Below are 16,643 nucleotides of genomic sequence, written 5' to 3'. Positions count from 1 at the left end.
AAAAATAAATATGAGCCATCTCGTGTGTACTGCAGGTTTTTTTTTTTTAAATGTTCTTAAGAGTAATTGTTGTATGCCGTTCTGTAAACCTGACTCTGCTCTTCACATTTGTAAATGCAAATATCTGGTCACCATATTATGCTGCCCCAATTGAATGCATAAAACAACCAGACATGGCCAAGAGGTTTGTTTCGGTTATTGTTCAAAACGCATAACAAATGTGTCCTAAAGCCGACCACATAATACACTATGCAATTATTGGACTAATCTGCTGATTATTGCAAGTTTATTGCTGCTTTCAGCAAGATTATTCAGGCACCAAAAATCATGCAACATACTTGGGCAGCACGGATGGTGTAATGGTTAGCCTGTCCTTGTGTTTCCTCCTATATCCCTATAGATTGTAAGCTTGCAGAAGGGCCCTCCTACCTCCAAGTCTGACTGATGTTACCCAGTTTGTTTTATCACGGTCTACTATTGTAAAGCGCAACGGAATCTGCTGCGCTATATAGGAAACTGTAAATAAATAAATACATAAATAAGTAAATTACTGCCTCACAGCACTGGGGTCACGGGTTTAGTTCCCACTATAATCCATCCACTACTGCGTCTTCTCCAAGGGGGGAAAAGTCATAGTCGATTCCCCTTGAGCCATCTGAGAAAGTCCTGGGCAGCAGGATCACACGCGATATATTGCATGCAGTCCTTTTGCATGTGATATATTGCAACCAATCCCATTCCCCGCTGCAGGATCTAATGGATCCTTGGTGCAGCAGTGACAATCTCCAGCTCCAGTCCCATGCGCATTGGATCGGAATTGGAAAGGTTAAACACATGTGATTTGGGCACTATCCAATTCCTGGGCCAGATGACTTGGAATCAGGTGAAAAAGGCCCAACTCGCACTAGTGGATGGGGGCCTTCCTGTGGACTTTTAATATTATTGTGTTAGTTTCTGCAGGGTACCCGGTTTGTTTCCACAATCCAAAAATATTGTAGTAGTTTAATTGGATCCCGACTAGACTGTGCTAGTGGACGGTTCTTATCTGCCATCACATACTACGTTTCTATGCCCATCTAATCCAGTCATTGGCCGGCCGCATCTGGCTGCAGTTATTTCCTCTCTTCTTTCACAGGGGATAATTATCAAAGTGTGGTGAGAGATAACGTACTATCCAGTCCAACATATACCCCACTATATATGGCCATGATACAGTATCTGCTGGCTGTCTGGCATTCTGTGTTAAACTTCAGTGGAATTGGATGTCAAACTCAATCAGATGTGATCTGCAGAGGTTAATGACCACTTGGGTTTGTGGGTCAAAGGAGGACAGCAGAGAGTGAGGTAAATGGAGCATGCAGTGTCCAACAAACAAGCTGACATACATAGCAGCATGAAGTTTCCTGCTGAGACTTGGCTTGCACATCTTCAAGGACTTCCGTCATCCTTGAATGGCATTGCACAACTTCTGATATACTTAGGGTTCTAGTTTAGTTTTTTTGTTTGTTCGATAAAGTAATGCTATCAGACTGTATCTTAGACATGATTCTTGATAAGGGATGTGTGGGTCATACACTTTTAGGTACATTTTGTAATATTGTGCTAATATAGTGCCCAGTGGTGTATTTATAATGGGTGCATGGTGTGGTTCCAGGGGGGCCCACACCGCACACCCTGCACCATTGTTACTTCTGGAGTCCTGTGTCTGCTACAGATACCTCAGAGAAAATGGTGCAGTGGCCAGTATCCCAGAGAACTGCGCATGCAGAATAGACCCTGGGACAACACTAGTGTCTCCTAGTGACCCTAGTGCTCAGAGTCTATAGCTCTGCTGGCTAATGGAAAGGGGGCCCAGAAAGAGACCTCGCACGGGAAGCATCTTCTCTTGATGTACTTCATCATAGTTTATGGGAGTGTTTGGTTTGTCTTGAGAATCTATTTTACTCTGGTATTTATTTAGCCAAGGCTCTGACCACTAAAACGGGGAACATGTGACACTTTGATGGGAAAATTGGTAATGTAGGTATCGTAATGCGGTTGATACAGTATATACATATTAACTCACTGTGTGCTATTTACTTGTTACCTGCAGGGCTGGTGTAAGGCTTCTCAGCACCCTAGGCAAAACTTCAACCTAGTCCCCCCCAGCCCTCCTGCCTCAGAAAGGTGGGTAAGTCCCCTGCTTTCCCTGGAGGTCCTCTGCACCCTCCCCTTTGGCACCCACAACAGAGTACAAGGAGGAGTGGCCAGCAATGTAGGGAAGTATGTCGAAAAGGGAAATTATGGATATGAGGTCTTAGAAGTTCCACAGCCGCCACCTGCATTAAGTACAAGGCTCAAATCCTTGATTTTTTTGATTTGCAGACTTGGTGGTGCCCCCCCAGATCCCGGCACCCTAGGCAGCTGTCTAATTGTAGAGCCGGCCCTTAATGTCTAAGGAATTCCTTCCCCCCCAAAACAGTCATGATACTCCAGTGTTTTGAGTAGCCACTCCCCATTAAGGCCCACGTACACCCCCTGCCTATCACTTGTAATAAAATCCTCCCGACTGCCGCCACAAGACTATTATGGTACGTGTAGTGCGACTTATAGACCAAGCAGGGAGGTTGCCTTGACAAGGAGAGTGAGTTGTGAAGGCAGAGAGACAGGTGTAAGGAGCAGACCGGGACTAAGCTGTCATTTTGACAGGCTTTTAACTAGTCTCTGAATAAAGGTGCCCATACACCAGCGTTGTATTGGAACAATTACCTGATCACCGGACGATAGCGTCAGGGAATCAGCCATTTTTTTAACATGCTTACATGCCAGAGGGTCGCGGATTGGGAGATTGCTCTCGCAGGTGTATGGTTACCTTAAGGCCCACTATTTGTTTCTTCTTGCCACCCTGAACCTGACAGTTATTGGCAGTTTAACTTCATACATGATCACTTATAGCCAGATTATAAGTAAATGATCCGAGTGCAGTGATTTCCCAGTGTAAACCTAGTCGGACAGTCTGCATGGTATATCCGGCAGATAACTGCTGCCCTGAACTAAACATACTGGGTAGAAAAGCAGCTGTTTGGGGTCTGGGGAGCGCTGGGATGGAGGATGACTTTGCTGGGCTGCTCATAGGAGACTGGCACAAGAGGTCACTTCAGAGAAAGGAACGTATTATGCTAAGCTGTCATTGGTGAAGCAATATGATGCTGCTGCTGCACTGCAAGTTTCTTAGCTGAAAGGGAACGTGGCAGCCATAAATAAGTATGCTCAATGTTGTTACGTTAAACAGTTTAACAATGACATCTCCTACCAGTCTTTTAATCAAGCACTGGCTGAGCCAGTTCACCTACTGCACACACTAGACCTGATTCAGAGATGGATGCAGTGTTGATGTTGCACTGTACATAGCGGAAAGGTTTTCTGCTACTACACATGTGCCGATGGTTGCATTTCGATACACAAAGTTTTTGCACAGCTTCTGCATACTGAATTGCAGCTGTGTAGGCACAGCACTGTGGGGGTTATTTTGGTTCACTCTTTCTGACAATTTCCTTCTTACATGCACAAAACCATGTGCACTGCAGGTGGGGTAGATGTTACTTGTGCAGAGAGAGTTAGATTTGGGTGGGGTGTTACTTCAAAGTGAGATCTATTTTGCAGTGTAAAAATAAAGCAGTCAGTATTTACCCTGCACAGAAACAAAATAACTCACCCAAATCTAATTCTCTCTGCACATGTTATATCTGCCCCCCTGCAGCGCACATGGTTTTGTCCATCTAAGAAGGAATTTGTCAGAAAGAGTGAACCAAAATAACCCCCAGTATGCTCTTCAGTATTAGTATTGTATTAGTCTACAGTTTTTTTCTATAAAATTAGGCACATATACTTTTTATGTCCAAGCATGGTGTTACTTGACTGCAGTCAAATGAAGCCTTGGGGGAGTGTGAAATACTTAATTTTTAGTTAATTTTTGTTTAAGGTAATGTCACATGGAAATGAGCTATAAGTTGATAAAATGCAGGTATTACGTTACGTAGTCGCATACTGCATGTGCATTTGAGCATAGTATGCAATTTTGGCTTTCAGAATGTTTTTGTTTCCACAGGGTCCGAAAAGCCGGCGGGAGTTTCTCAGAGAATGGGCATGTTTTTAAAGAGGCAATCCATTTACTGTACAACTTTTTTTGCCTTTAAAACGATCCATACAGTTTTTGCTTTAAAAAGCCATGCAAAACTCTCAAAACTCCGGCTTCTCTAACCCTATTACGTTTACCCCTGAAAATGAAAATAAATGTTACCACCGCTATATTCAGCTTTGTCAAATGAATCTGATACTAGAAAAATGATGTTGATAATGTGAAAAACAAAGAAAGATGCTTCCCAGTTGCAGCATTGCACATGTCAACTCCAACTCTTCTACTCTCTTCAAACCATTAGGGATCTGTACAAAATGTGTTTTGTTTAGGGAATTGCTTGAATATCCATATTATAGATTTTCTGCAAAACATATGTATGAACATGTAAGCTGCTATTATTATGTCAGAAAACGTGTTTAACCCTGCTGTCCCACCCCTAGTTTTTATTGGTTCCTGCCATCTGGAACTCTGGGAAGTGACTGCAACAATACCACAACTCCCAGCTGTATTGTGTAGTAAGATTGTAAGCTTGCAGCAGGGCTCTCCTACCTCCAAGTCTGTCTGTCATTACCCAGTTTGTTTTATCACTGTCTACTATTGTAAAGCGCAACGGAATCTGCTGCGCTATATAGGAAACTGTAAATAAATACATAATTAAGAAAATTACTGCCTCACAGCACTGGGGTCACGGGTTTAGTTCCCACTACAATCCATCCACTACTGCGTCTTCTCCAAGGGGGAAAAGTCATAGTCGATTCCCCTTGAGCCACCTGAGAGTCCTGGGCAGCAGGATCACACGCGATATATTGCATGCGGTCCTTTTGCATGTGATATATTACAACCAATCCCATTCCCCGCTGCAGGATCTGATGGATCCTTGGCGCAGCAGTGACAATCTCCAGCTCCAGTCCCTTGCGCATTGGATCGGAATTAAAAAGGTTAAACACATGTGATTTGGGCACTATCCAATTCCTCGGCCTGATGACTTGGAATCAGGTGAAAAAGGCCCAACTCGCACTAGTGGATGGGGGCCTTCCTGTGGACTTTTAATATTATTGTGTTAGTTTCTGCAGGGTACCCGGTTTGTTTCCACAATCCAAAAATATTGTAGTAGTTTAATTGGATCCCAACTAGACTGTGCTAGTGGACGGTTCTTATCTGCCATCACATACTACGTTTCTATGCCCATCTAATCCAGTCATTGGCCGGCCGCATCTGGCTGCAGTTATTTCCTCTCTTCTTTCACAGGGGATAATTATCAAAGTGTGGTGAGAGATAACGTACTATCCAGTCCAACATATACCCCACTATATATGGCCATGATACAGTATCTGCTGGCTGTCTGGCATTCTGTGTTAAACTTCAGTGGAATTGGATGTCAAACTCAATCAGATGTGATCTGCAGAGGTTAATGACCACTTGGGTTTGTGGGTCAAAGTAGGACAGCAGAGAGTGAGGTAAATGGAGCATGCAGTGTCCAACAAACAAGCTGACATACATAGCAGCATGAAGTTTCCTGCTGAGACTTGGCTTGCACATCTTCAAGGACTTCCGTCATCCTTGAATGGCATTGCACAACTTCTGATATACTTAGGGTTCTAGTTTAGTTTTTTTGTTTGTTCGATAAAGTAATGCTATCAGACTGTATCTTAGACATGATTCTTGATAAGGGATGTGTGGGTCATACACTTTTAGGTACATTTTGTAATATTGTGCTAATATAGTGCCCAGTGGTGTATTTATAATGGGTGCATGGTGTGGTTCCAGGGGGGCCCACACCGCACACCCTGCACCATTGTTACTTCTGGAGTCCTGTGTCTGCTACAGATACCTCAGAGAAAATGGTGCAGTGGCCAGTATCCCAGAGAACTGCGCATGCAGAATAGACCCTGGGACAACACTATTGTCTCCTAGTGACCCTAGTGCTCAGAGTCTATAGCTCTGCTGGCTAATGGAAAGGGGGCCCAGAAAGAGACCTCGCACGGGAAGCATCTTCTCTTGATGTACTTCATCATAGTTTATGGGAGTGTTTGGTTTGTCTTGAGAATCTATTTAACTCTGGTATTTATTTAGCCAAGGCGCTGACCACTAAAACGGGGAACATGTGACACTTTGATGGGAAAATTGGTAATGTAGGTATCGTAATGCGGTTGATACAGTATATACATATTAACTCACAGTGTGCTATTTACTTGTTACCTGCAGGGCTGGTGTAAGGCTTCTCAGCACCCTAGGCAAAACTTCAACCTAGTCCCCCCCAGCCCTCCTGCCTCAGAAAGGTGGGTAAGTCCCCTGCTTTCCCTGGAGGTCCTCTGCACCCTCCCCTTTGGCACCCACAACAGAGTACAAGGAGGAGTGGCCAGCAATGTAGGGAAGTATGTCGAAAAGGGAAATTATGGATATGAGGTCTTAGAAGTTCCACAGCCGCCACCTGCATTAAGTACAAGGCTCAAATCCTTGATTTTTTGATTTGCAGACTTGGTGGTGCCCCCCCCTTGTGCAGAGAGAGTTAGATTTGGGTGGGGTTTTACTTCAAAGTGAGATCTATTTTGCAGTGTAAAAATAAAGCAGTCAGTATTTACCCTGCACAGAAACAAAATAACTCACCCAAATCTAATTCTCTCTGCACATGTTATATCTGCCCCCTGCAGCGCACATGGTTTTGTCCATCTAAGAAGGAATTTGTCAGAAAGAGTGAACCAAAATAACCCCCAGTATGCTCTTCAGTATTAGTATTGTATTAGTCTACAGTTTTTTTTCTATAAAATTAGGCACATATACTTTTTATGTCCAAGCATGGTGTTACTTGACTGCAGTCAAATGAAGCCTTGGGGGAGTGTGAAATACTTAATTTTTAGTTAATTTTTGTTTAGGGTAATGTCACATGGAAATGAGCTATAAGTTGATAAAATGCAGGTATTACGTTCCGTAGTCGCATACTGCATGTGCATTTGAGCATAGTATGCAATTTTGGCTTTCAGAATGTTTTTGTTTCCACAGGGTCCGAAAAGCCGGAGGTGCGGGAGTTTCTCAGAGAATGGGCATGTTTTTAAAGAGGCAATCCATTTACTGTACAACTTTTTTTGCCTTTAAAACGATCCATACAGTTTTTGCTTTAAAAAGCCATGCAAAACTCTCAAAACTCCGGCTTCTCTAACCCTATTACGTTTACCCCTGAAAATGAAAATAAATGTTACCACCGCTATATTCAGCTTTGTCAAATGAATCTGATACTAGAAAAATGATGTTGATAATGTGAAAAACAAAGAAAGATGCTTCCCAGTTGCAGCATTGCACATGTCAACTCCAACTCTTCTATTCTCTTCAAACCATTAGGGATCTGTACAAAATGTGTTTTGTTTAGGGAATTGCTTGAATATCCATATTATAGATTTTCTGCAAAACATATGTATGAACATGTAAGCTGCTATTATTATGTTAGTGGTAATTCAGAAAACGTGTTTAACCCTGCTGTCCCACCCCTAGTTTTTATTGGTTCCTGCCATCTGGAACTCTGGGAAGTGACTGCAACAATACCACAACTCCCAGCTGTATTGTGTAGTAGCTGGGAAAATGAAGTAAATAAAAAACCTTTTAAAGTGGGGACATTTTTGTATTTTTATTATATTCATAAATGAAAACTAGATTGGAAACCAAGAATACTTCTGTTTAATAGTTACAGAATATTAGAACTCATACAATTCATTCTACAGACATGGACAAAAGTTATTGGTACTCTGAAATTCCTTGAAGGTGACAAGAAACTGAAATCTATCCTTGTTTTCTCCTTTTTATCTGTAATTAATAGAAACCATCATTAGATTTAATCGATGGAAATGTAACTGCACAGATTTAAGACCACCCAAGCCAACTGCAATAAAGCAGCCCCAAAACATAACAGAGCCTTGTCCATTTTTCAAAGTACAGACGTGCCCACAAATGTTATTTGCTGTGGGAGACCTCATATCCCGCCACTCGTCATGGCATAGCGTTGCCTCCCGGAGCTTCTGGCATCCCCATTCGTAGCATGAGGGTAGCGGGAGCATGTATAAACATGCTCACCACTACAAAACCCTAAGCCGCGTCATGCAGCCCATCAAGGAGCATACATCTGTAGAAAGCGTGGTTTTTGTGACTTCCCACAAACCTCTCAAAGGGTCTATTGGCTACTGCAGGAGTCTGGGGGGAGATGCAGGAAGGAGATTTTGACTGCTGTCTGCCAGGTGTATTGGTTATAATACCCAATGCTGATCCCGGTGCGGCAGCAAATACCCAGAAGTTTTATAAACGGGTATGGGTCATAGGTTTGACTGTATGAAAGTCGATATACATTAGGTTGACCACTGAAGGTCGAGAAGACTTAGGTCGACAAGGTTTGAAGGTCGACACAAGCATTAGGTCGACAATGGGAAGTTCAACAATCAAAAGGAATGTTGACATGGACAACGTCTAAGTGTACTGCGTCCCCTCGCTTGGCTTGCTGCACTCTCCACGCTTTGGGCGCGGTGCATAGCTAAGCTCGGCACACTATAATATTCTCCCACCATGCCATAGTGGATGGTAGGGTATGAAATACCGCCTGTCGGCACAAGTAGAATAAAAAAAGTAAAAAACTCAAGTTGACCTTTTTGATATCGACCTTTCCATTTTCAATCTAATGCTTGTGTCGACCTGTCGACTTTAACCGTGTCGGCCTTCAGAGGTTGACCTAATTTATGTAGGGTCGGCCTAGTGATAGTATCCTGTATAAACTAGATTAAAGTTGCATAACTCTAATGACTCCTCCCCCCCCCGCGCAGTAGATCATTATGAATTCTAAGAAAATTCCAGTCTGACTTTCTTTGTTTTCTTCAAAAGCAGAGAACACTTCCTCTCAAAAATTGTGTTGGATGTTGCGATCAGACACTGCTGTATTCTGCCATTGTCACTTCCCTTCTGTTTAATCTTGGGTCGATTTTCCTCTAGTGGTCGCTCCCTGGGAAGTTGCCTACAGCTTGTGCTATTTCAACTGAAGAAAGTGATTAGTTTGAAATGCTGTTACAGTCCAATTATGTGTTATCTTTTTAGGTCCAGACCATTTTAGAATACCTTTTGATAAATAGCAATCCTTTATCTCTGCTCTCATTGTACTTGTTTTATTCTATGACAGCAAAGGCATGTATGTGTACATGAGACAGTAGCTCTTCATTTAATGAGTTTTCAGAAGGAATGAAGCGTTGTTTTAATGAGCTGTAAGGGTGCCAACAAATTCGACCACATCTGTATGCAAAACATGGCCACCTAGATACACCCGTTTAGGACTAATTGGAGATACAGATATCTCATACTTGCCTACTTTTGAAAACTAGTTTGAGGGAGATTAGAATTGGTAGTAGAATTTTGTGTAGCGCCTCATTGAGGGGGCGTGTCATGCTCCACCCAAAGGGCGTGTCTAGTTCCAAATATGGAGATTGTGAAAAGAGATAATCAAAGAGGCATCTAGAAGCGTGGGTGTGTACTGCTACATCTGAGGAATCTTTTATATCCAAATGTAGATGAGCCCCAAAGCAGTAAGTAAGAGCTGCTGTACTTGGTAAAGTGCTGGGAAATGGCGTTAATGATTCAATGTAAATGTATCTGTCTCTCATTCCTTTTTCCCCCAAAATGTAACTATGTAATGTGGGCTAGGTGACATGAGGGAGATTGCTAGAGTAATGAGGGAGAGATGGAGATTGCTGCTATTTCAGGGAGTCTCCTGCAGAATGCAGGAGGGTAGGCAACTATGAGATATCTTCCTTGCTAGTCTGAATAGCCCCGTATATCCGTAGAGATGAATAGATACGCAGTGCAAACATTCACATCTGAATCGGGCGAAATGTGCCCTACACATATTGTGGAACCTAGCGGTTAATTAGATTGCCCCTTAATCTTTTTTTTAGATATTTGGCATCTGCTAAGAATGTCTGATGTGTAACCTACATACTGATGCTCCAATACAGCACAAATTGTAGTGAAAATAAAAGTATTACAGTAAAAAAGGTTAACAAAAACTAATGTTTAGGTGGAGATCAAGTACCAACCAATCAGCCCTTAAATGTCATGGTATATGCTGTGTTTGAAAAATGACAGGGGCTGATTGGTTTATCATTTAGCTCTCTGCACTTTATCACTCTCCATGGCTTATGTACCCCATACACTTGTGCGATCGGATGCAATGGCATCTTATGGTGCCCAAGTGCTTTTTTTCCAGCACCCTATGTCGCATGCCACTTGCGATGCCACATCAGGTGCTGGAAGAGTGCTGGCAGCAGGAGGGCTGGTGTGTGGCAGTAGTCAACGCTAAGTGGCAGAATTTGAAAAACATTTCAACACACTGTGCGGCCCTCTGATCAGAGGACTCGCAGTCAGGCAGCCGCTGATTGGCTTAGAGAGCTCTCTCTCAGCCAATCAGAGGGACGCCCAGTCTTTTGACATGTTTTTTTTTTTTTTTTTATTCTGCCGCCCACTGACTGCTGCCGCTTGCTCTGCTGCACCGCGATGATCGCATTGTGAGCGACCGTATGTGGTTATAAAACACATGCAGATTCGATAAATATGTGCAGCACATATTATTTATCGACGCAACATTTGACCGGCGGGCCCACGCAACGCATCCGCTAACACATTCGATGTGCTAACAATCCTTCGATTTATCGCACAGTGTGGTCAAAATCAAAGGATTGTATGTAATATCGCCCTAGTGTATGGGCACCATTAGTGCATCTGCATCTTAAGGAGAGAGAATATATTCCTATCTGAGAAGATAAATGTTATGGTTGTCAAAGAAAAATACCTACAGCATTTTTAGCTTTCATTATTTTGCCACAAAAGTTATTTTTATTTTTTTAAATAGTTGCCTTTTATATATGTGATGTCACAAATTTCACAGTGCACATGTGAACAAAACAGGGCAAAGTAACAGAATAACATTACTCTAAATGTGGGAAGAGTAATACAGTTACTTGCCTGATAAATTAATTCTAAAGGATGAGCTGAAACCGTAGGAGTTAGGGTTCTGTTTGAGAGGGCTTACATTCTAAAAGGGAAGGAGTCAGGGAATGGTGAGATGGAAGTGGTTAAGAAAGTGGGAGGAAAAACTAAATCAAATAGGGATCTATTTTCTTGTATAGGGATGAGGTAGAAAATGTAGGAGGGAGCGTAAAGGGGAAGAGCTTTGAAGGTGAGGGTGGGACGTTTAAAAATAGGTGATGTAGGAAATAGAGCGCTAGTAGAGTGGTTGGTAGAGAAAGGGTGCAACGACAGGGAAGCATCAGATCAATGTAGTTTGAGACTTTGGCAAAGAGGTTGAAGGGAAAACCAGAGAGAACAATGTTATAGATAGTCAAGACGAGATCATTAGGAAATTAACACTTGTTTTGGGTGTGTCACCTGAACGCATGGTTATAGAGCATGTGTGATGAAAAACTTGTAAGATATGCTCCACATGGTATGATGTGGCAGCACGGATGGTGTAATGGTTAGCATTTCTGCCTCACAGCACTGAGCACAGTCATGGGTTCAATTTCCACCATGACCCTAACTGTGCAGAGTTTGTATACCCCCCCCCCCCCCCTGTGCTTGCGTGGGTTTCCTCCGGGTACTCCAGTTTCCTCCCAAAATCCAAAAATATACTGGTAGGTGTTACGATTCGCCTCCAGGGGGTCAGTGTAACTATTCATATTGTATTTGTAGTTTATATGTTTCCCCTGATCCGTACTCTGGTTTTTGCTGATCCACCTTGCCTAGGTTTCATGCTCAACTTAGTCTTGGGTGTGGCTGCCTGCTAGGCCTCTGGGTATTTAGGTATTCTTCCAGCATTATGAACTTGCCGGTTATAGTTCTGTTTAAGTCTTGTCAGAGTTTTGTTTAAGCCTTGTCTGAGCCTGGTTAAAGTCTTGTCAGAGTCCTGTCATAGTCCTTGGTATTCCAACAAGCAATCCTGCCGAGTGTCCTGTGAAGTCCTGCCTGTGCTTGTGAACCATTGCTACAGTCTAAGAAACCCTGTATGAACCCAGACCCTGTCTGACAGAAGTGCTGGTTTTTCCATCTTCAGTATTTCAGCTGATCCCTGTTAGATCTTAGCTGTGTGGAGTATATGTCCTCTCTTGTTATGGGTTTTGCCATCCAGCTTCACACAGGTTATATTTTGTTTATTGTTAACATCTTCATGCATTGTTGCATTTATGCCATTAGCCAGGAAATACTGTGCTTACATCCTGCTGTGTCTCTGTAGTTATAAGTGTGGGTGTGTGGAATTACTTATTTGCATAACAACTTCTTGCATTGTTGCATTCCTGGGAGTTCAGTGGAGGATTGCTCCCATATTCATCCACTAAGCTCCCTGGTGTTTCTGACCACTTATTATTATATGTACCACTGTTTGTTTGTTTCCATGGGTTTTAGTCAGTTAGCCTTTTGTCCATCTCTCAATCTCGGTTGATGCATTGTCCTACATAAGATTGCGGGCATTGGAGAGGGCCTAACTCACTCCTTCGGACACGGCTGCTATAGGTGAAGTCTAGCACTGCATGCATCAATCGACCACTGGGAGAGACAGCAGAGTCAGGTTTATTGCGTGTTCAGTCTCCTGTATTTGCACCGAGGACTCCCCAGAGTCCATACAGTAGTCAAAAATTATTATTATTATTTTATGTGATCAGGTGTATGTGATGCTGCAGATAGGGGCTGATGTGGCTTCCACTGTGTCCTTCAGCTGTTTTTATAACATTCACAATTTTATAGAGTAATAGTTCAAGTACAAAAGAATGTTCTTTGTATCTACAGGGCTGCAAACACCTACTGTACATCGTACTGGTTTTATGTATACTTTTATGAAGTAATGTCCAGATTATATACAGCATAGGGGTGGTCTAGTGTATCAAATGTTTAATACAGAACATATTCTCTTTTTTTATAGTCAGTGATTGGTTCAAGGGTATTTGAACTAGTGGCAGCTAAGTAAAAGTCACTGATGTTCATAAGGGGTAAATGTCCAACCACTCCTCCAGGAAGTGAAGCATGGTAAACTGGATGAATGCATAACTTCTACCAACTTCACAAATGGATGAAATTGAGGGAATTAAAGATTGTTCAAAATTAAGGTTTTATCCACCCAAGATATTGGGGATTGCTTTACTTCATGGGCCAGACAATGGGCGGGATGCACTAAGCTTCAAAAGTGATGAAACGGAGAGTGATTAACAACCAGCCAATCAGCTCCATCACAGACTGGGTTTGAAAAATATCAGGCAGGAGCTGATTGGTTGGTTGTTTATCACTCTCCAATTTATCAGTTTTGAAGCTTGGTGCATCTGGCCCAATATCTGCAACCCAGAATTATTTATTTATGTATTTGTTACCAGTTATATAGTGCACACATATTCCGCAGAGCTTTGTGGAGAATTTTCAATCACTGTCAGTCAATAATTAATCTCCATAAGATAGTGAAAGTGTAAAGTACCTATCCGATTACATTATGTCAATATCTTCGGGCCTAGAAACTGCTTCACCACTTCAAGGCTAAATTAATATGTTTAATGGCCCACATACATCACCGTACGAAAATTTTTGGGATCAGGATTTTTAATCGTTAAATATCGACCGGCTCTGGGCTTTGGGGTATTGCCCCAATATATCTCAGATGTGCATATGGGGGCCATAAGTTTTTAATTCCTGAACATATTGAATAGTTCTTTGACCCAAAATATTGTATTTATGTATTATAGAAAAAGCATGTAAATGAACCTCTGACTTAAATGTAACAAAAACATATTTATTGACCATAAGCTAATTAGTTCTTGTATCTTTCTAACATTTTAGAGACGGTGATCTCTCTCTGAGCAGGCTGATGGTTAACAGCTCCGATAAAATCCTCAGAAAAGAAGGCTCATCGGTCTTTAGTCATTCCGGAGCAGGTTGGAAGATCAATTCTTCGCTGGCTTTGGAGATAAGGTGAGTAACATCAGTGTACTGTAGTCCAGTGCTTGATTTACTATGCAGCTTGTAACTCTTAATGTGAATAAAAGTTGAAGACGGGGGTTTTCTGCCGCTGAGGGAGGTTGTGGCAGAAAGTGGATTTAGACTGTCTTTAGTGTTAAATGAACCTAGTCTTCCATAATAAATTAAGAATGCGTTACTCTTCCAGTTGTTCAATTGCTTTACAAAACAAAATGACTACACTGAATAAGACCGTTCCCAGCCAAGGTATTGAAAATAAGCCACTTTTCCTTCTTAACACATATGCTGAAAATCTTGTATTCTGCATTCATTGCAGGAGGACATGTAGAAACTGCTAACTTATAGTCATTTTAAAGGCACAAACCACCTTATTTAGTAACATCCCTTGTCTCCCTGGATTTACTTAACTGGTCCTGACTGCTCCAGAGTCCTTGACTGTGACTTGGGGACTCATGGGGATCTTCTCCCCTATCCTTAACCATCATACCTAACAGTAACCCTCCACCTACTGCCCATACACGGTACAATATTTTTCTGTGCGTTTTGAATTAGATCGTATCGCATGTGATTTGAATGTGATTTGCGTACAATGCGATCCGAAGCTATTTCAAAAAGCACGGGCTGCACAGACTTTATGTGCTGTGCGATGGGATGTCCGCAGGATCTTGCATCACATCTCATGGCACCCTTGCACCGTGTATGGTACTCTGCTTACCCAGCAGCCTGTCCCTAATCTTCCCGGCGGTACCGAATCACACAGTAATTTGGCATTCAGAGATGTAATCATTGGAGCATGTTGACATTTAAGTTTCGACATTGTGTCACAATCGACCATGTGACTGGATCATGCCATATATTGCACATCCCCTCGTATGCAGCCAAAGGGGAGAGAAATTATTAGATGATTCCTCTCCCCTTTGTAGATAAAATTCAGTCTAAACTGACTTCTATTATCATTGGTGTTCGCAGAAGAGGGGGCGGGTGCTGATGTCATGTGAAGTCAGCCTCCTATCCCCGGCAGACATCGACCTGCCTGTGTTTCCAGGGGAATGCCCAGTATTTTTATGGGGACGCCCATAAAATGCTGGCCGTTCCCCTGCTGCTGCTCCCTGCACACCCCCGGGCACGCCCTCCCTGCAGCGAAGGGCATATCGACGGGCGTCGGGACCCAGCGGGTTGCCAGCATCAGCCTGGAGAGAGGGAAGGATGGCTCGTGGGGGGGGTGGTGCTGCGTTGAGCAGCACGCCACTGCTTTCACTCCTGAAATTGAATGCAGCTAATACTGTGCTATCCAGTGTCATTTCTTGGTCTATATAGTCCAAATCTAATAAAATATTACACTGAATCGCACTGTGTTTTATACAGCATTACTTCCCCTGGGGCTACCTCCTGCAATGTGACCTGCAGCTGCCCCTGGCCAAACACTGGCTTTTAACTTTAACATATTACAATGCAATTATATATATTCTCTTTAATCCCAACCTGCAGTCAGAAATGGCAGATGTAGAGATGATCTAAATCTGTATTCCATTATGTGTTAGTGGCTATTATGGATATATATTGACTTTGGCTTTGTGTGATGAAGTTCATTATCAATTCATTATAAAGTTGTTTCTGATCCATTGTTTTAGCAGTAACTTTAGAACTGCATTTGTCTGTGTATATTTCGGAACAGTAAGTGTAGTAATATAGGGACAGTAAGTGTAGTAATATAGGGACAGTAAGTGTAGTAATATAGGGACAGTAAGTGTAGTAATATAGGGCCAGATGTACTAAGCTTTAAAATTGATAACATTGAGCGTGATAAACTACTAGCTAATCAGTTCCTTATCCTGCTAAGTTTGAAAAATTACAGTTAGGAGCTGATTGGTTGGTGGTTTATCACTCTCCATTTCCCATTTTCAAAGCTTAGTGCATCTTGGCTATTGCGTAGTCCTATTCCGTGTGCTGCTTTTCTGTTATGTTTGGATTAATGTCTCAGGCAACCATTTATTTTCAAAACAAGGTTCCGCTGAAAATTTTTATATTATAGAATGGGTTTTATGTTAGGTTTCCTACTTATTTAAACATTTTTTTTAACAAGACCCATGTGTCTGTGTCTGTCTCTGAATGTAGTAATCCAGTCTGGTATTTGTTGCATCACCGTACAGAGGGTCTGAAATAAGAACTTGCAGTGTGCTAGGTAACAGAAAATCCGTATATGTTTGTGTGTAAGCCTGTACAGTTAGTCTGAAGGAAAAAAACAGGCTTAAATGCACATTTCCTTTTACTTTTGATCTTTTTGACCTATGTGAGTAGCTATTTAGTTGTGAACCGCAGGCTGTGATGACTGATGATGATGTGCTGCTTGTGTTAACGGGAGAGGAAATATCATGTTTTTTTTTTTTAATAAAAACAGCTGCAGTGGGTTATCATGGTAAAGCGGAAAAGGATATTTCAGCTTGTGCTTTATACATGGACATTTCATTTTCTAAGGCTCTTTAAGCCTCAATATACAGTAGATTGTTCTTTTACCGGGTGGATGCTTACAAAACCTTTTTGTAGTATTATT

The 16,643-nt window shown here is 42.1% G+C and overlaps 1 protein-coding gene across 1 annotated transcript in view; it reads left to right on the top strand.

Moving 5' to 3' along the window:
- ST8SIA4 (ST8 alpha-N-acetyl-neuraminide alpha-2,8-sialyltransferase 4) overlaps nucleotides 1-16,643 on the top strand; it is a 169,523-nt gene that overhangs the window by 21,988 nt on the left and 130,892 nt on the right. The window contains exon 2 of the mRNA XM_083151727.1: nucleotides 13,955-14,086. Coding sequence (XP_083007853.1) covers nucleotides 13,955-14,086 — 132 coding nt within the window. The remainder of the gene's footprint in view (nucleotides 1-13,954; nucleotides 14,087-16,643) is intronic.

This window comes from Crinia signifera, chromosome 1, assembly GCF_055691185.1.
Source record: "Crinia signifera chromosome 1, ASM5569118v1, whole genome shotgun sequence".
In the NCBI taxonomy this organism is placed as follows: Eukaryota; Metazoa; Chordata; class Amphibia; order Anura; family Myobatrachidae; genus Crinia; species Crinia signifera.
This window is presented reverse-complemented; position numbering and strand designations above follow the sequence as displayed.